Source organism: Pogona vitticeps, chromosome 8, assembly GCF_051106095.1.
Source record: "Pogona vitticeps strain Pit_001003342236 chromosome 8, PviZW2.1, whole genome shotgun sequence".
Taxonomy (NCBI): Eukaryota; Metazoa; Chordata; class Lepidosauria; order Squamata; family Agamidae; genus Pogona; species Pogona vitticeps.
The window spans coordinates 28037313-28057469 of record NC_135790.1 but is presented as its reverse complement, the minus strand read 5'-3'; the positions used below and the strand labels follow the sequence as shown (position 1 = coordinate 28057469).

Below are 20157 nucleotides of genomic sequence, written 5' to 3'. Positions count from 1 at the left end.
TCCTTTTCCAGGGTCCCGGTGCACCTGGGGAATCTTCTATTAAAACCCCCCCCCCCCAATTCTGAACATACTCTGGCTCCGTTAGCGGCGTAGTCTCGTTGGGTTCTGTGTGTTTGCCTCCATCGTGGTTCGGGGTGCGCTCTTCCTCCGTTCGCACTTCTACAATAGGTTCTTTTGATTCATCTTTCCTGTAAGGCCACGGGAGAGAAAGGTTAAGGTTTGGAGAACAGCTTTGTACATTTTGTTCCTCTGCAAACTGATCGGCTGGCACAGGATTACTCACCTGCATTTTACTCACAACAGGGGCTGAACCTCCTGGGGCAGCCGCTCATATTTTACTCTCCTGTGAGCAGATTTGGGCTAGCTGAACCTTTTATTGGGGTTTCTATCTTAGTCATGTAGAAAGCAAAGCAGGAATAGTTCCTTTTTAAACTAGCAGGTTGTGCGTATGACCTAGCATATAGGCGATGAAAGGATGCTGGACTGGCCCTCTTGATATCTACGCTGGGTGTGCAGGTGGGACTTTGACTTTCCACCATACAAGACAGCCATGGAGTGGGCGACTAAGGGTTAAATGGATCCTTCTCGTGTCCTTGGCCACATCCTGTCTGTTTCTTTTCTGGACAGGGAGAGGGGCATGCAGCTCCAAATCAGAAATGCTGCGGGTTGCTAGGGGAGGGGCTGGGAGTCCTGTCTACCTCCTGGAAGCCTCCCTGTTCACCCAGGTGAAACTTTTAGCCACCTATGACAAGCTGTTCAACCCCAGGCAGGGTGAGGGTGAGACAGAGCATCCGCTTTGGAGGCAGGAGGTCTTAAGATTCAAACAAAGGGGTGGATGTCTTTCTGACACCCCGGTGGAAGTACTGCTCCTGGTCGGTGAGGGCAGCCATAGGCTAGGTGGACTAAAGGTCTTGAATTGGCACATAGCAACTCCCTATTTTTGTTGTTGTTGTTGCAAATAAAGCTGTTGTGATGTGTTCTGTTTAGTTTTAGGATTTAGTGATCCAGTTCCCAGCATCTCCAGTTAGAAGGATTTTATGGAGAATAACATAGAAATAACCCGGAGAACCAGTGCGGGACGAGGCAAGCCACTGATCTGACTCAACTTCCTACAATCCTGTCCCTTCCTGGATGGCCTTCAGTGGCAGAACGTGTACTGGGCTGATACGGGATAGAGGGAATTACGGTCCTATAAGGTATCGCTCCTCACTCCAAGGGGAAATAAAAGCTTTGTGTTACTCACGAGAAGGCAGCTTTGCCCTCTTCCATGTCCTTGCCCTTTGCCCCCGGTCCGGACTTGCCACACAGGTTGACGGCAATGCACATCAAGAGGCCGCACTTGTTGAGGAAGTAGCAGGTGACGTCCACAGCCACCAGCAGGAGGACGAAGATGATGATGAGGATGCCCACAATGGCGGCCGTGCCCAGTCCTGAGGTAGGGCTTGTGCTGGCTTTAGGGCCCAAAAGAAAGAAAAAGAGAGAGAGAGAGAGAGAGAGAGAGAAGAGAACACAATGGTTAGCAAGAAGGCATGGCTATATTCTCAACAAGCACAGATCAAAATGAACAGTATCTCCCCAAAATGCATTTATTTACCAGAAAGAAACACCAATCTTCCTCTCTACCAGTTGAAAGATATGAACAATGATGATCCCAGGACACTGTCTCATCTCTGTTTGTGAAGAGCATGCACAAGACAGAGCAGAGGGCAGACTCTGTGCCTGAAGCCTATACGCCAAGCCTAACGGGCTCTTTGGACAGGGGCGCTATAGCTGTCAGCAGTGGGCCTAGCATTGGATATTGCAACCAGAAAGAAACCCACCTGATATTGATAGAGAAAGCTAATTGTACAGTACAGTGGGGTCTTGACTTGAGAACCTAATCTGTATTGGAAGGCGGTTCTCAAGTCAAAAAGTTCTCAGGTCAAATCTGCATTTCCCATAGGAATGCATTGAAAACCATTTGATCCGTATCTGCTCTTTTCCGTCCATAGAAACTAATGGGAAGCTGCTATTCCGCCTTCGACCACTAGAGGGGGAGATATTTTGTTTCTTTTTTTTCTTAGGTCAAGAAAGGTTCAGGGAAGGCAGGGAAAATACAGTCCAGGCAGTCCAGGACCAGGCAGTCTGAAGACTGTCTCCCAATCCACTCTCTAAACGCTGGGAGGAGTGAGGAAGCAGACAGGCACCCTTTTCACTGGCCAACAGTTAACTGAAAGTTTAAATTTTGCACTTTCCCTGCCTCCCACGTGGGTTCTTTTCAGTTCTTAACTCAAATCTAAGTGTGTAAGTCAAGTCAATATTTTCCTATGAGAGCGGTTCTTAAGTCAAAATGTTCTTAACTCAAGCCGTTCTTAAGTCAAGACCCCACTGTATTGAGCAAGTTTTGCCTTCCACATATTATTCTTTGCTTATATTATCCCTTGCTGCTCTTTGCTAGGTGCCCGCTGAAGAATTTCTGGTATGGAGTGGAACCTGCCATTTAAGATAAGATACAGCTTGTTTTGCAAAAGTAAAATCGCCATTAGGTTAGAACTCCAAATCACGGAGTAAGGGGGGATTTTTTTGGGGGGGGGGGTTACTTTAGTCATATTCTGAGCTCATCGGCCAAATTGGCCAATGAAGACAGGTAAGAGGGGATCGGGAGGGGGGGTTGTAGGTATAAAATCTTACGCACAACACTTTTCTGGCAGAGTGAGAGACTGTGATTTTCTAATTGCTTTCTCGTTCTCTCCAGTTTCACTTTCACCCCAGCTTTGTAGATTTATTTCTACTATAAGTGGATATTTCCATAACACACCCTACTTTTTCAATGACTGTATTCTGCCCACCATCTCATGTCAGGAACGGGCAACCTACTCCTGTCCTGCATTCTCCAAGGGTAAGTGTGCTTTGGGAGTTTAACGAGACTGGCCCTCAAGGCTCTGCTAGCTCTTCTCTCTGGCCTTTGACAGTCAGAATCAATCATGAAATAGCCTAGGTGGTCCAGAGTCCTCCAACCATAAAGTCAAGGAACCAGGAGCAAAATGAGAGGTCCTTTATCTTGGGTATAGGCAAAGATCCTGCACCAACTCTTATCCTGCCACCTCTTTCTGGCATGGAAATGATTTAGGCCCTTGCAGTCTACGCTGGCAGAAGGTAAGCTCTGGCAGTATTTACCAAGCTGTTTAAGTTTCTGAGCATTACTCGAGAAGCCGATGGCATATCTGCTATCTAAAGACCAGCCCATTTGGGACGGAGAGGCTCATCACCAGAAAGTCAGTTTGGCACCCATTGGCCAAGACCGTTTGGGGGCACATCTTCCTTGACCTCAAAACCAGGCATGATCCGTGCAGCTCCCCACCAAGTGGCTGCCTTTACAGAGAGGCAATTGGGGGAAAGCCCAGCCATTCACAGAACAGACACTTTTTAAGTGCATGGAACGGGGAAATGGGTTATTGGATTAATGTTTTGTGATTCATTCATTTACTTTACACATTTTTAGATTTGATTCTTTAAAACCCATGGCACATGGGTTGCTTTTAAACACCAAACGTGATGTAAAACAATTACAGTACTTGAAGCTGTGTAGCCACGGAAATAGCCATCTGTATATTTAGTAATGTTGACACATAAAATAAACAGATAAATACATGTTATTAGTGTTTAACATATATAATAGATGGTCACGTGACCATTATTAAAATGGCATAATGGTTGCCCATCTTGTGGGTCCTGTGAATGTGGAACATGCTCTTTATGTTAATTGCCTCCTTATTGTTCTACGTAAAAAATGAAAATTGTACCCTCTATTTAAAGTTATTATTTTATCTGCAGTCCTTGCCTGCTTGCACTGTGACTACAGAGGGCCCTCAGACTGGTTTTACCTGTTGGTAGCCAATTCTGACTTACTGTACAGGCATTTGTCGTACTCCCCAATTTTCTCTACAGCTGGGCAACAGGCACACATCCTGAAATAATCCAATGGCCAAATCACGGGCTCTGTTGGAAGACGCGGTCATTGAGGAAGGGCTTCCAGTACCCATGCCCCCGGCCGATGATCTTTCCTGGGCATTTAGCGAACTATCACTGAGAACTGGAATGCCAATCAGATCTGACCGCCACAGCAATTTCTATGCTCTTATGTCTCACCTAAAAAGACCGGGGACACGGTGAGATGCCAAACCATGTCACTGCCAGGATTATCATCATCATGTCACCCTGAAAAGTGCTGACCTGGGTAGGGGTTCTTTGGATGACAGAATCTTTCATTAGGCATCAGAGTTGTGTTCATTTTGAGAAATTTATTCCTATTAGCATTTTTTTTCTCGGTGATGACTGCATTTTGATGTAATGCTTCAAGTCTTATAGAACTACCGTGATGGGCACTGCATTGCTAAAACCCCATGAAGTAAATACTTTAAAAAAATTCTCCCAGGCATTATAAGAGTTCTCTAGGGGTTTTTTAAAATAGATTTGGGGTGTTTACCTCTTCAGGTTTGAACTACTGTATGTCTTAATATTGTATTTTTATAAACTCAGGAACCTTTTGTTCAATTAACATGGCATTACAGATATGGCAAAGAGAATACAATACAATAAACTATTGTGTTATCAATGTGCATAGTTGCATTGCTAATCCACTGCAGAAAGACAAAACTGATGAGATTACATGTATGACCGCATCAAGATTCTTCTCCTCCAGTGCTTTACTGGTGCAGGGTAGACATTGGTAACTCAACATACATAAAGTATTTTACTGCAATTCTTTGTACGTACAAATAAATCAAGTCTGCTCCCCTCCTCCGTGTTATGGACAGGGCTTCTGTACTGTGGCTTCTATGCACTGAGTCTCAGCCCAGCCAGGGTGAAACTTCACAGAAAAGACCCTTATTAATCAAAATCTCTTCCCTTCTCCTCTGACCACCAAAGGCAGAATCAGGCAAGTAATTCACTTCTCTCCATGGTTTTTGGTTGTTGAAGCCTAATGTTTGCACCATGAGTTCATTAAAGTGCTTCACAGAACGCCAGCTGAATCAGTTCTCTGCCAAGACACATAATTAAACAAATTCATCACCCTCTGTTCTTCCAAGGAGAGGGGAGGAGCGCCATACGCATTCCCTGTTCTAATGTATTCTAAACTCATGCCTGGATTATTCAGCCGTTACCGGCCTTCCCGCCCCTGCCAGCTCTCAACAGTGGAAACTTCAGCAGACACATCAAGTATTTCCTTCTTCGTCTCAACTCAAACATCTTTCAAGAAAGTCCACAATGGGTGCTCTGCGTGCCTGTGGTGCACAAGCATCATTTCTATAAGGCAAAGCACTTCCAGTGAAGTTTTCACCACAACTGGAAGAAGGGAATGGACTCGATTCCTTGGCTTTGGTTTGGGACAGAGAATAAGTTGTTTGTGAATGCCAGAAGGCTGAGAGTAATCTCTGTAACCCACAGCTGTCAGCAGATGGTGTGCACAGAGGATACATTCATGAGAGGTGATTAATAATGACCAGCAGGATAAGAGTCAGAAGCACTATACCTCTGAGTTCCAGATGCTGATGACGACCATTATCTTCTGGCTCTGCTTCCTGAAGGCATCTAGCAGACCTCTGCTGGAAGCGGAATATTGGACTAAAAACAGGCCTGATCTAGCTATATCTATCTCTGCCATTTGGGCTTTAGCAAGCTACTTCTTTGCACTTTGTGCCTCAGTGCCTCTTCCTGTTCTTTTGAGGACCAACCCAACCAATCAACCATAGGAATGTGGGGAAGGATGTCTGGCATCACATTAGAGATAAAGCAATTACCTTATCGTCAATTATTTTGTCACCCACCCCACCTCTCATAAAAGAGAATAAATTCATGCTAAGGGCAAAAGTAGATATTTAAAACAGAAGGAACAAGCATCCGAGAAGATATTAGAAGTTTCAAGGGCAGGGTCAATATGAACGCAGCATCCATTGGCGGAAGCAGGATATTACTGGTGTGTCCTGAAACTTCACCCAAGAAGCAAAAGTTAGATTTCCAACCATTTGGAAGACTTGGAACCAACGGGTTCTGGGAAAACCCTGAAGAAACAGGAAAACACAGGAGTTTTTGTATCACTCCTTGAACTGGCTGAAATTTCTGATCTTCTTGCAAACGTCTAATTCTGACATGTAGGCTACACAAAATTGGACAGCAAACGGTGTGCCCTGTCTGATCCCTGACGTACTTCACGCATCAAAATGCCCAGCATGCTACTGTGCAGGATCAGTGCTGAACATACAGTATCTTCCCCTCTTGTATTGTCAACTCATTGATCGTAATGCACAAGATGGAAATGGCACGCTACTCGTAAAATGTATCATACCAAAATCTCCGCCAGGAGACCGTCAAGATTTCCAGCTGAAATGCTCTGTCTGAATCCTGAGAGTTAAGCTGCCAGGCGGTTGTAGACAGAGCTCTAGCTAGAAGGACCAGGTGGGTAACTATCCCACAAGCTCTCACATCACCCTGCACAGAAGTCCCTGTTGGGACTGTTTTCTTTCCACTCATGGCTCATCCCGACTTTACTGGGACACCCCTTCCAGGAAATGTCACGTTTCTTAAGCTTCCTTTGAAAGCACTTTAAGTTAAGAAAGAAACGACAGCGCCAGCTATTTTTTTAAAATAAGAAAGAGAAAAACAACACCACAGAAGTGAAATCTGTGGCTGGCTTCTGAATCAAAGCTTAAGACAAACGCATTTCCTGATTTACTGGCTGCTTCTGAGTATGTACAGCTACACACTATTTCAAGCTGACAGTTTCATTGTTGAAACGAACACTGAATTTTGTGTAGATGTACAATAGTCTCTTCAGGACACTGGTTTCCCATTTGAAGCAGGAGATGGCAGTGAGAGAGTCATGCTAAAAGTCATGTTTCTTGTGGTACCATGAGTTGGTTTTATAATTGTGTGGAGGCCAGAATTCAACAATGGTTCGACACTGAGATGTTCCCAGACTCCACAAAAGGTTGCTGGAATCCACGGAGAGCCACTGGTGCCGATCTTTACAGACCAGATTGGGATGAGGCTCTGCTTCCTGTGCTCCTCCTTCAGTCAATGAATGCAACCCCCCTTGCCTGGTGAAAAGTCACCCGGGAAGCCGGGAGAGTAGAGGCAGAGAGCTCCCTTTTCAGGTCACCTGCACACACCTATGTAGTAACTGGATAGCATGACACAGAGTTAGGAAATCTGCTGCAAATTGTAAGTCAGGTCAAGTTATGACAGCTCCATTTATAAGCACATTGCCAAATGGCTGACAAGGGAGAGGTTGTATCTGAAGGCGCATGTGTCGGTGTCTATGTGGGGGACAGCAAGAGAAATGAGCTGAGATTCACTAAATGCCAGTATTTTTCCTGTAAAACAGAACCAAGTGTACTCATCCAGTGTTTCTCATCCAAGCTCACCGGACAGGACACTTAGATCTAGAACAGTCAATCATTCCCTGAAGCGGGAACTCGCCCGTGGCTGCTATCCAGACAACCATACGTGCCAGGTCTTCATGCCTAGCCAAGCTTCCTTCCCAACGCCTGATCCACTTTTTTTAAAAAACCCCATGAGTTACAGTGTCCTCCTATTGCCAAGTTATCTTTGAAAAAAATTCAAATGCACCTTGTGATGTCGTACACGGAAATAGGAAAGAAGGCAATGCGGTGTGTTCAGGGTGACTGGACTGCCATGGCCAGAGCACAGAGTACTTCTGTTTGCAGCAGTGTGGGGCAGACAGAGACAATGTGAGGCATGGACAACCACATGGCTTCTGTAGTAGTTGACATAGCACATGGTATCCACGTTTCCTGTTCTCATAAGGATTGGGGGGGGGGGGAGTGCTCCTAAGACCAAGAATACTGCCAGTGACAGGCACAAATCAGCCCATGGAGGGATTGCGCAAGTGATGAGGAAATTTTCCTCTTGTGTGAATGCAGCCCTCATGCAACCCCCCAAAATTTGACAGGTAACACAAGAAAAGTCCAAAAATAGTCAGTGAGTTAAAAAGAAAAGAGCCCCAACCTTTTCCCACTTTGGCAACAGAAATGAAATAGAGAAAGGAAACCCTTTTATGAAAATAAAGCAAAAAACAAAACAAAAACAAAAAAAACAACCCCCCCCCACACACAAACAAAGAAGCCCTCCCGGAAACAGGGAAAGCGTTGATAAGACTAAAAGAAACACAACTACACAATAAAAAACAACAACACAGCAGACATTTTCTACAGCTTGATCTTTCTTTCCTCCTCTTTTAATAATGCAAATATGTAAACATAATAAAAGAATTAAACAGGTTTCCTATGCTTAAGCATCATTGCTGTATTAATAGCGGATGCACTAGGATACAGTGGTAGAGATGCTGGCAGCTCTTAGTGAATGGGTTCGAGCAGCCTCGTCAGCACCATCATGGAAATGAGACCGCTTCTAGTAGAAATCTCAGACCATTGGGTCAAACCCCTTTGTCTCGGAAAGGCAAGCCCGTGCGATATGGCGCCATGGAAACCCATGAACTTGAGGTCCTTCCAGAATGCCCCAAACGGCCACTCAAGGTTAATCCACCTGAAATCCGCCACTGAGCAACACTGACCGAAGAGGTTTTATGGCAGCCTCAGAGGGCGGGCTCCTTGGGGGGGGGGAGGTTCTCTCTTCCTGACAGACAAGCTGAGCTTCCAATGGCAGAACATCCCAAAAGTGGCTCCAACAGACGGTAGTTGGGGTATCTTTGGGAGTGAGTGTGCTTTTTAAAAAATGTCCGAGGAAAAGATGAATGCCAGTGCCAAGTTATCTTACAAGAACAGAACTCCAGACTTCATCTCCACTGAATGGATGCAGACGGTGAACATCTGAGTGTCACTTTCCCTTGTGTTACACCTGCTCCTAGTATCATGGTGCCCCCCCCCCCTGAAGCAGCTCTCCCTGTCACCACAATCCAGCTCTGAGCTGATTTCTGAGAAACAAACATTCGTCTTCTCAGTCTGCCTTATCACGGCAACATCTTTTGGACGCCACGGTGCAGAAGGAAGTGGAGGGAAAGAGTTACATATTCATGTCTCTCTTCAGCCACCATCAGGCATTCATGGGAAGTCTCAGATGACTACAAATGAAGGCTTTTAAGATTATGCTGGCATTTAATGCATAGTTTTGTGGCATCATGGAGGTCCGGGGCATCATCTCATCCAACCTCTTGGCCACAAGCAGGGAGGGGTTCTTACACCAAAAACATCCTCAAAAATAGACAGCATAAAAAGGGTGCCTCAAGCAGAATCTGAGCTGGATTGCAAAATTCTACTGAGTCCCAGACTGGACGTGGAGTCAGGCTGTGCCTCTCCTCTCCTCACACGTTCTGAAAGGTTACTAAGGTTGTGCTTAGTCTTGGGAATTATTCCAAAGCCCAGTCCAGAAGAAGGCATGCATTGAGATGGAGAAACGGTAGTGGCCAAGAATTAAGGAATAAGGGAATCAAAGCATATCTTCGGACTGAGCGTCCCCAGCTAATCTTTTCCTGTTGAAAAGATAGAAAGCAGCAACTTCATGGTCTTCACCAGACAGTAATGGAGACTTAGCCCAAAATGCTTTGCATCTTGGTCTTTGTTTTCAAATGTTAAGCACAGGCTGTATGAAGCAGAACAGGCCAGCCCTTCAAGGAGATTGCCTGACTGTCCCTTGATATGAGCCCGCGAGGAGTGCGTTGGCCAACGGGGGCAGGGAGGAAGTACCACAAACAACCTCCATGAAATGCCCAGCAAACAAACGGATATTCCTGCGAAGAAACCTTCAGCCAATGTTGTAATGAAGATCCAGACGTGCGCCAGGAGAGACACTCACCATTTTCTATTATTACGCAATCGTAACAGGACTGTAATGGTGACAGGGGAAAGGCGGGCATCTCTCCTAAGGACAGGTTAACAAAACTGTGTGGTTGCAGAGCTGTTTTTTCTTCTTTCTTCAGATAGAACTGGCAAGTCGAAAATGTCAGGGTCTGCCTGTGAGCCCAACCTGCCTTTCTGCACATAGATGCTCCAAGCATTAGGTAACCGGCACATACCCGGTTTACCCCTGGGCTGAGCATTCTGGAAGCTGCTGCTGATGACTGGGTCCTCAGTCATTATTGGCAAACTGGAATAGCATGGGGACCTGCGCTTGTCCTAGGGAGCTGTGGCCATGCAACCGTGCCCATGCTTTGCCATGGCTTGGACATTATCAGCCAACAGACACTGGGTGGCAAAAAAAGAAGTAAGGGTCTCTGGCATGCACTAGGGCCTCTCCGGACTGAGGATGGGTGCAGAAAGTGCAAAATCTATGGGAAGCTGTGGACTGAGAAGGGGACCTCTTTTTTAGCACATCACCACTGACAGACGTAGCTGTTTTGTACCTATGGCCGGGGGCAGGGGAGTGGGAGAGACTTTTGGCACACATTTTTCTGGTTTCATCAAAACAGACCTTAAAAAGAAGTTTGACACAAAGACTCAGCTAGTGTGGAAAATATTGGCTTCTCCCTAGGGAGAGCCACTTGGCATTCTGAGGGGCACCACTATGGGCTGCAACTGACGTCACTGAGAGCATGAAGTGCTGCTGAATCCATAGAAATGCACTTCTCTGAACATTTATTGACTGATCCAGAGTCTTGTCCCTCCAGCAGAACAGTAGGCTCCAACCTTTGATCCCCAGATGTTCTTGGGCTACAACCTCCAGAAATCTGGCTGGAAAAACTAGCAGTGAAAGCTTCTGGGAGTTTTAGCCCAAGAACATCTGGGGTCCCAAAGTTGGGAACCACTGCAGTAGAACGAGGGGGTAGACCTCAGAGGTGGCACTAGAGTCTCCTGGGCCAAATCGGACTGCAGGAGGGGAAAGGTGTTTTCCTGTGTCAAATGATGTTCTGTAAGTTGAAAAATTAGCTAATTAGGGACCCAGCTCAACCTTCCTTCTGTGCTATTATTCCCACCCCCCACCCCCGTTTTCAGGGAAGCTCCATACATGGCAAGTTACAGGTACACCGATTTGAATCAATGGCTGATTGGTGAACAGATTTTTTTTTTTTTTAATCTGACAATTCAAAGGTCTGTTTGAGTTGTGGTTGGCAGTTGGATTTTGGCCTGGAGTCTTGCCAGCTTGAAGCACCACAGTCCACCCTGCCACCCAGAACTCTGGCTCATCATCACCATACACTGGGGATTTAGTGGAATGGGAACGGTTGGAGGGAAAAGCCCCACAGCTGATAGCTGACTAGACCAAGGAGATCCCATGGGTTTCTAAGGAATGTACACTGCGGAGCACCATCCTGAGTCATGCTCTATCCTAAGGACAACTGTAAAAATCTCACCGACGCAGCAAGACAGAAAGGCTTGCTTTGCATCTCCCCTAAGTAAGTTCAGTCACATCAGCACGGGAAATCTGCAAACATGTTTTGGATGTTGTGCCACCTTGTTTTCGTCATCTTCTTTCTGAAACTTTTACCGTGCATAAACATGAACAAACTGTGATATGCGGGAAAGCCAGTGAAGGCTGGCAGCAGTAACAACCTTCTGTCTCCTTGCAATTTGAAAAGTATAACCCATCGGATTTGTTTTTTTGCATCCAGTAGCTAAAAATGGGGGACGGTGGTGGTGGTGGGGGAGGTGGGGGTCTTTTTCTATGGGGCGTATGCACAAAACAGAAAAAAATAGTTGCCCAGTCTTCTTCCCCTTCCTCATTACAAAATAGCAAAGCTCTCTCTCAAGAAAAAAAAAAATATTGATCTCTTTTGTTCTGCGCTTTATTTCCTGACCCCCAGAACAGATGCAGTCCTTGGGAATAAGGAATCCTATCTTGCTTTCTGGCCTCTGCGAGAACACCAGGGTCTTCAGTAATAAATCTCCTTTTGATGCTGATGCTGTTTGTGAACGTTTCCTAACAGAGCAAAAGCAGAGCTGTCGCAGAGAAGAGCAACGAGAGAAAAGGAAAGGGGGCGGCTGGACTTCCTAAGGTTGCTGCAGCCACCAAAAATTAATCCCAAAACGGGGGTGGGGGGGAGAGAAAATGAGTGGGTGTTTTGGTTGGTTTAGAAAAATGGCACCATCATTGTTATTAAAACAAACAAACAAAAAATTGGTGCATGTAGCAATGTAGATGTTTCCATTGGGGTCCCAAGTGACATGTATGATGGTGGACACAGGAAAGGAACAAGGGGGAAAAGGATTCAAGAGGGGAGAGAGAGAGAGAGAGAGAGAGAGAGAGAGAGAATAGATAAAAAGAAAAAAAATAGGTCATAAATATAGAAAACAATAAGAATTTATAAGGTTTCTTTAACTTAGTATAAATTAAAAAAAATGTCCAAAAGGTTAGAAGAACAGAGCAGCGGTAGCAGCGGCGGCGGCGGCAGCGATGCTAATGGTAAGGCTCATTTCGGAAGCTTTTGGCAAGGAGAAATTTGGGGAGGGTGGGTTGAGCAAGCAAATGACACTGAGACCAACAAGGCAACACAGGATCCTCAGGTTGAGGAGGAGAGGGGAAATGAGCTGGCAGGATCTGGCCAAGGAGGACTCTGACATCCTGACAAAGACAGAGGGGAACCCCCATTGCTCCCTCCTTGTGAAGCTGGCCTCTGCTTGGGGACTGACCCTTGAGCACTGGTCTCCCTCTCGCTGCCTCTGGAGACAATCGACCGGGCATGGCTCTTGAGAAGCACGGCAAGACACACATGACGTCTAGAAGAGTACAAGAATTCCTAACAGGTGTTCCCGGACAAGAAGGCAGAAGAAGGCCAACCACCAAGCCAAGGGCCAACGCCAGACTAGACACTGGCAAGCAGGAGGAAGTTGAGTTAAAGAATCTCAAGTGGCCCTCGGAAGACCAAAGGTCTCCAGAGTTACCGGAGGCGCCATTCTCCCCTAAGCTCAGACAAGCAAGGTGGACACAGTTTTACCAGGGGAAACTCTCCTCTATGCACCTTCCCTCCTCCAGTCTGCTCGCTCCCAGCAATGTGCCTGGAGCACTGGTGGCCTTCCCTCCTCCTCAACTGGGTTAGGCAAACATTCTCCTCTTGTCCATTAAGACCCTGGTGGACCGGGGCTCTTAACTGGATGACCAGGGCCCTTCAGCTCGCCTCTTCTATTCCATGAGCTCCTAATTTGCTTCAGAACCTCCTTACGCAAATTCAAATTTCATCTGAGCAATGCAAACCTACTTTGGACAGAAACAGGCCCTTCAATGTTCCGTGTCGCACCTTGTGCGCTAGAGGTGAGAGCCAAATGAAGAGGCAACAGTAGTGGCATCATCCACACTGTGAAAGGGGGACCGAGCCACTTCCCTGGATTTAGTCCTCAGCCACTGAGGGTTCCTCGCACCCCCCAGGCTAACCCACAGAGATAGACAATGTTTTTTTAATCCCGCTAGGCTTTCTTCAAAGCTACTATCAATTCCTTTTTAGCCCAAAAGCAGCTGCGTCATAAGACGCAACCAAAACAAAAATTAGGCTCAGATTCAAGATCTTAGCAGAATTTTCCAACAGACAAGACAAAGGTGTGCATTTTGGACTCTTCAGGTTTCCTCTTTGACTTTCGAGAGTTTAGGGGTTGAAATTCAAGACATTAATATTAAACCTTAATTTAGATCCATCACCTTCTAAACACCCTCTTGCCCTGATCCAGCAATAATGGAGAAGGGCAGAAAACCAGCTATTGTACAAGAGGGTCTCTGATTACAACGATGCAGATTCTTTCTTTCTTTTTTTTTTTTCCAAACAAATTTGAATGGGAGAATATGCTTGACAACTCTTCCCCTCTCCTATCCATCTCTTAGCGCGAGTCATTAAAAATGTCGTTCAAGTAGATGACACGTAAGAAACATTAGAGTCACTGGCATGGTGAAATGAAACATCAGTCATTTTAGAATGTTATTGAGTGTCCTCATTAATGAGATTCTGTTTAGTAGAGTAGAACTCGTTAGATGGCAAACGGCAGTAAGTGCCTACCTCAGCCCATTTTAAAGCAAAAGAAAAAAGGGCCAAGCCCTTTGTCCACAAAGGGGGGGGGGTCTATGTGATGCTTCATTTGTTTCAAAACCTCACACTACCCATGAAAGGCTGCAGAACAGGGGATGTACCAGGCTTATAATGGATGTGGAGTGAAGGCTGGAACATTCTCTCTAGTTCACTGCCTACTTCCTTCATGACCCAAACCAAAATGAATTATGCACCAGGAGCCAAGCACTTGGGTTTAATTTGTACCATGCAATCCAGTTCTTCTTGGCACTGTCTTTAACTGAGCTGCCTTGGTGTAGACTGTGAAATATATGACTGGTGTTTGGTTTTCTTTTAATAGAACCGAGTACAGACAACTTTGATTACTAGATGGGTGGTGAGTACCAAATTCTTGGGGATGCAGCTGCTAAATGGGCCCTCGAACCCCATCGCTCACCATCCTGGCTTCCAAACCAAGTAGCAAATCGATTCATGGTTTGGACTAATTAGCCAGTATCCACACAGTTGCTGTCCCAGGGAGAAAGTGCTTCACAATTTACCGAGCAACTGAGAATGCTATATGCTAAACAGTTACATCTAACTGAGAAACAACTTCCTCAAGTCCTAAAGTACAGAGGGGAATGGCACAGTGAATTATTCGGTGGTTGCAATGATGTTTACCCTCAACTGTTGCCAGTGCCAGTGTAAGAGTTTTTGTTAAATCCCCAGGCAGACATTTCCTGCTGCAAACATTTCGGAGCCCATCTGGCTTCTGCCAAACACCCACTTTTTCTATAGGCATTGCGAAAGGAGAGTTCAAACCATTTATGTTTACAAGGAAACGGCTCCTTGGATCTTCTTAGTTTTATAAATAGCCTCTATCTGATGAAAAGCAAGCGAGCAAATTCGTTACGCAGGAAATGCAGTTGTTGACTATTAATGTTGCATCTCCTGCAGCTGTGTCTTGGGAATGACCAACGTGAAAGACAGCCGGAAGTTGTGAAAAGGGGGTAAAGAAGAAAAGCACTCATTTCTCGGGTGCGTCTTCTGCTTCACAGAGATACTCCTTTGATATCTTGGATTGGAAAAGACAAAGGCACATTCAATTTGTGGCCGACCAATGCTTCGTCCACTCGTTGCAATACCAGCCGTTGCAGGAGAAGCACGTTGCAAAGGGAATCTCAAGAAGCGAAACTAAAGCACAGGAAATGGATTGCACTCTCGCCCTCAGTGGACTGCTGGGAACTCATTTCAAGGGTATTGCGGAAAGGATTGGAAAACCATTCAGATCGTACATACCACAGGCGGCCCTACCATGTTTGGTATGTACAGGGCTGAGTAATTAAGCTTTAGATGGGTAACTGGTTATGAGGATGACAGTAAGCAAGCAAGTTCCCGAGGAGTTTGGTGATTTATCAGTGTTTTCGACTCCCCCACCCCCACCCCAACTCAAGCACATTAAGGGATGGGGCACTGGGTTGCATTAATTTCAAGCAGAAAACAATGACGGGAAGCTGGTTACTGCTCTACCTGGGATGATGGTCGGCTGTGCAGAGGTCCTAAAAGTGTACTGTGCAGGCTTGGATTTTCCTTGCTGGTTTTCAGCAATCACGTAGACTTCATACTCAGCATTCCAGTCAAGAGACTTGAGCATGACATGGTCGCTTCCGGAAGGGAGTCGAATCTCAGGTTTCCAATCAGAGGAATGCTTCTGCAGAAGAGCGGCGGGAGGGGGGGAGAGCAGTAGCGGGGCGAGGGCGGGAGGGAATAGAAAAAGGAAGCAAGCTAGTTTAGCCATTGTGGTTTAAAGAAAGAGGTGCATTCTTCACAACTAGAGATGGGCACCGATTGCTGGTCTGGTGATTGGTGCCAGTTTTATCAGACAAACTGGGGTTTCCCTGCCCCACCTCCTCTAACAGGCACGGACTGGGACCAATCGCCAAACCGGCAGTTCGTGTCCGTCTCAATTCACAAAGAAGGCAAGCCCTTTCTGAGCAATTGCTTTCTACTCCTGCCCGATCCTAAGTACCTTGCCCAAAAGCAGCAGAACGAAAACACGCAATAAAAGTAGAATTGCCAGGCCAGTTCCTTCCGCTTGGTCTCTAAACAGACTGGCTGCAGTTCCCAAGGATCTTAGACACATGCCTTTCAGAGCTCTACCTGGACAAGCCAGGATTAAATCTGGGCTCATTTTTAATCAGTGGAAGACATTCTACTGGGAACACTGTTTCTACAGTAACATTTTAGCAGAAACAATTTTAAAAGCTAGACAAAAATGACCGTTTTAGAATACTTTCACATAAGCCTGCATGCATTTTATAAAAACTTGTTTTTTCCCCTGTTAAGAATTGTTTTCTCCAATCTGCAAAACTTTATTTAATTACTATTACTAATCAATTGAAAAAAGTAAGCCCCTAAGATGCCAACTCAGACCTTGTCTAACTTACAATTTTATATTTGATGAGATAATGCCGGATGGGAGAGCCACCATCATCTTGCTTGATAAGGTTCACTTTGATGGAGTTGCCGTCCTCTCCCACCTGACCTTCCAGCTTTGGTGCACTGGGCTCACCTGCAAAAAGGTAGGGTTCACGTTTAATGTTCGCTGTGTATGCCCGTCTAGGTCATAAATCATCCACTCAATGAACAAAGGCATACAGGAAACCTTATAAACATCACATTCAGCATGTCTGCTGTCGTAGCATGGCATGTTTTTCTCATGTTACTTCAGACAGGGCATTCAGACAGGTCTGAACCAAAATACCCCCAAACCTTCTATCTTCTAAGCCCAGGGGATGAGCAAAGCTGTATCTTGCTTAAAACTTAAACGTTTAGTGTTTTTAATGAAGCCTAGATGCTGGATGTTTGTTAAGTACAAGCAGGATGTGAAGATGATTCTGGGAAGTTCAAGAAATGCAAGAGACTAATTATTCCAGGAGTCCTTTGTCTATGAGCAGAACATAAGGTCCAGCACAGCTGTTGCCAGCAGCAAGAGAACCTTACAGACCTTCTTATCCAGGCATCCAGAGGGAGAAACAATTTATCCCCTCACAGCTGGCAAGGATGAGTGGGCAAGGGTAAGGTTGTCTAACATTCAGGTTACCTGCCTTGCCACCTAAACAGACTAGCTCCTGTTACTGACATTATTGCATTTATACAATCTGTGTATCACTTTCGCAGCTTCTCTAAGAACTCAAGACCAATGTAAAAAAAATAAAAAAATCTTTTATCAAGATCTTGTCTATAGTCTCAACTTCAATACAGATCCCTACCCCTTTCCTTACCCAACTCCCTAGTGTTTTCCATCTGTAACTGCTTCCCCATTAGAACAGAAGTGGGGAAATGGGTGGCCAATCGGTCAGCATAGCCAGCGGTGAGAAAACATGGAAGGTTCACAACACAGCTAAGACCCAACTCCAAATTAAACAACAGAGCCAGTTGGGTGCTATTTCCTATCAGTTGCCCTTTCACCCTCTCCTTCTTTCTGTTGTGTCCTTGCTCTTTATAAGTTTGGCTCACCTGTGCAATTAAACTCATAAATTAACTGAGAAGGAAGAACTACAAATGGCTGCATGGCTCACATACAACATATGGGGAGAGAGAGGTTAAAATACTTCCTGTAGGCTTCCCACATGTATTCCCTATGATATTTCTTTATCCCACCAGTGCCCAGAATGACATATCTGGGACAATATTGATGATCCAAAACTGGAGCAAGGTGCCAACATAGTTGTGACTCTTATTCCTGGAAGAAAGGAAGGGGGCAACTCAAGGGGGAAAAAAGACCATGTGCCCATAGTGAACCCAACTGCAAGACAGGGTGGGAAAGATCTCTACCCCAGGAGAACATACAGTGAAATCCCCCCTCTCCTTTCTCCAACCAGACATCTGGTGAGAAATTGCATGAATTTTCTTTCTCTGCCCAATTAGGGCATTCCATGAAATCAGTGGGCAGTAAATTGAAGACAAACAAAAGGAAGGCATTCTTCAAGTGCCACCCAATTAATTTTTGAAACCCAATGCCCCAAGACAGGCTAATGGCAGCACTCGCTTAAAAGGTTTAACAGGGTATGCAGTTAAAAGGTCTGCAAAGACTATTTTGTAGAATCTCCATGTTCAGAAGTAGGAAGTCGTTCAACTAGTGACCTGAAAGTTGTAATGTGGGGAGTCGATTCCAGTCAGTGTCTCTGTTGATAGTCTATCCAAAGGCATCTGTTTTTTCTGTGAAGGAAAGGATGCTGAACTAGGATGATCTTCCTCCTGATTTCAGAACAGCAATTTTTGAGGTCTTATAAGAAAAACAGAAACAATAACTTTAAAGAAACTAGATTCAGTTTAGGAATAATTGGCCATTTCCAAGAGTGATTATCTAGTGGAAGAGGATTCTTCGGCGATGGATTCTCCTTGAGGTTTGCCAGAGAGCAATCTAATAGAAGTATTTTAAATACAGGCCATCCATCTGGAGTTCTACTTCCAGGATCCAAAGGGATAATGCCAAGGCACATACAAGCAGCATTGGTCATAAAACTTTCTGGACGTGATCAGGTCAAAACATGAAGTGAGGGTGCTTAAGGGAGTTTAGCTTTGGAGCTTTCTACAGTACTCTAGAAATGCTACTGCATTCTCAAATTACACTCAAAGCAGATTTAGAAGTTCTACCTCAATGAATATCTGCCAAATGCAGTTTTGACGTAACACACTTTCCTTAATCCTGAGATCAAGGTTTATGATGGAGTAACAGCGCTTCTTTCTTAAGAACATTGGCAGATGACTCAAAAGTCTCAGCTGCCTTTTGCTCCAGAAAGCAAAGTAGAATGTAATCTATGATCACTTTTCCTTGAACCCCCAAGCCACTGATGTCAAATCATGTGTTTTTTACTCCAAAGTTGGGATCCGTACAGCAAGGAAGGATGCCGTGAAACAAGCCATTTGCCTTGATATAATTCCCAGTCTTTCAGCTGTTGTTTCTCTTTCTTTCTGTATAGTTCAAACATTCACTCTGAAGTGCAATTCCGTCGAGTTCCTGTGAACAGGCAACAGGCCTGAGAAAATTAAAGCTTTCATTGCATTGTCTAACCCAGTTTAATTCCAGTGTCTTGGGAAGCAGGTGAAATCTGTAACTGCCAGAGGCTTCCGTGCTACACCTTGTCTGTAGCGCTCGATTCATGTCTTCTGTTACTCTGAAACTAGAAAGTTTTGACATGGAAAACACTGTTTTCTTCGGGCACCAGTTCTTCATTAGCCTTCTGGGAGAAGGTGACCAATTCATTTGTTGTACACTTCATGAACAGAACCAAAAGATTGTCCTTGATAATCACTGCTCAGATCTTCATATTTTGTGTGTTGTTTGCTGCTGGAATACAAGATCAGTTGAGCAGTCCAGATCCTAGCAAATGTATTTGTGCTGGCTGGCTAAAGAGAGGCTCCTCAAAAATTTGTTTCAACGTGACTTGAACGTAAAAGTGCACACTGTCCTCTGCTGTAAATCATGGCAAACAGGAGATCCCAATCTTAATTTTAGGATTCAGTGCCAAGAGCCCTAGCCCCAGCGGTTAACATGGGCTGTTTCCAAAATGCATCAGATAAATTGGCAGAGCACAAGTTTTCCCAAGACTGTTCGCCATAATATGGCTAAATTTAACCAAAGAGTACAACAGCCCATCACCAAGGACTGGATTTCCTGTCAGTACTAAAAAAATAAGGGGGCCTGGAAAGGAATGGAGGTCTACTTTCATAGAAAAGAAACATCATCCAATTTAAAATGTGGGAACAGAACTTCCTTAGCCTCAACTTAACTAGGGTAGCAGGAAGAAAGCCACCGTTGCATTTTTGCCCAAGTGCAACTCAAAAACCAAAACCAGTTACAGTACTTGCATTGTAAAATACAAGGTGAAAACTACGCTTATCTGTACTTAGACCTATTAAAAGCAATGGGATTTAAATGAGTCATGACTAGTTTGGGAAACTCTAGATCTAACCAAAATTATCTTTCTAGATGTAGGTTTGTTGCTATTGAGCAGCATAAACCAGCACTTCCAAAAAAAAATTCTGGGAAACCGCAGGAATTGGACCTAATATGGTCATTTCCTCTCCATTTACTTCAGGCCAATATAAATCTGTCCGTGGAGCTGTTGGTATGTGAAGAATGTACATTTTTCTAAAAATCCATGATCAGCCTTTAACATTCCTTGATGTTAGGAAGGACACTCTCGTGAGTTTAATTTAAACAACCAAAC

General features: G+C 45.0%; 1 protein-coding gene across 12 annotated transcripts in view; it reads right to left on the bottom strand.

The window, feature by feature from the left end:
* The window catches only part of NCAM1 (neural cell adhesion molecule 1), a 187202-nt gene that overhangs the window by 8448 nt on the left and 158597 nt on the right, over window positions 1-20157 (bottom strand). For 8 of the 12 annotated variants that reach the window (XM_078379599.1, XM_072979323.2, XM_078379600.1 and 5 more), the window contains 4 exons: window positions 16369-16493; window positions 15452-15632; window positions 1244-1451; window positions 72-188 (listed from right to left, as the gene is read on the bottom strand). In XM_078379599.1, coding sequence (XP_078235725.1) covers window positions 72-188; window positions 1244-1451; window positions 15452-15632; window positions 16369-16493 — 631 coding nt within the window. Of the gene's footprint in view, window positions 1-71; window positions 189-1243; window positions 1452-8203; window positions 11952-15451; window positions 15633-16368; window positions 16494-20157 lie in introns of those variants that run through there. The other 4 variants (XM_072979326.2, XM_078379602.1, XM_020793279.3 and 1 more) reach the window with 1 other exon arrangement.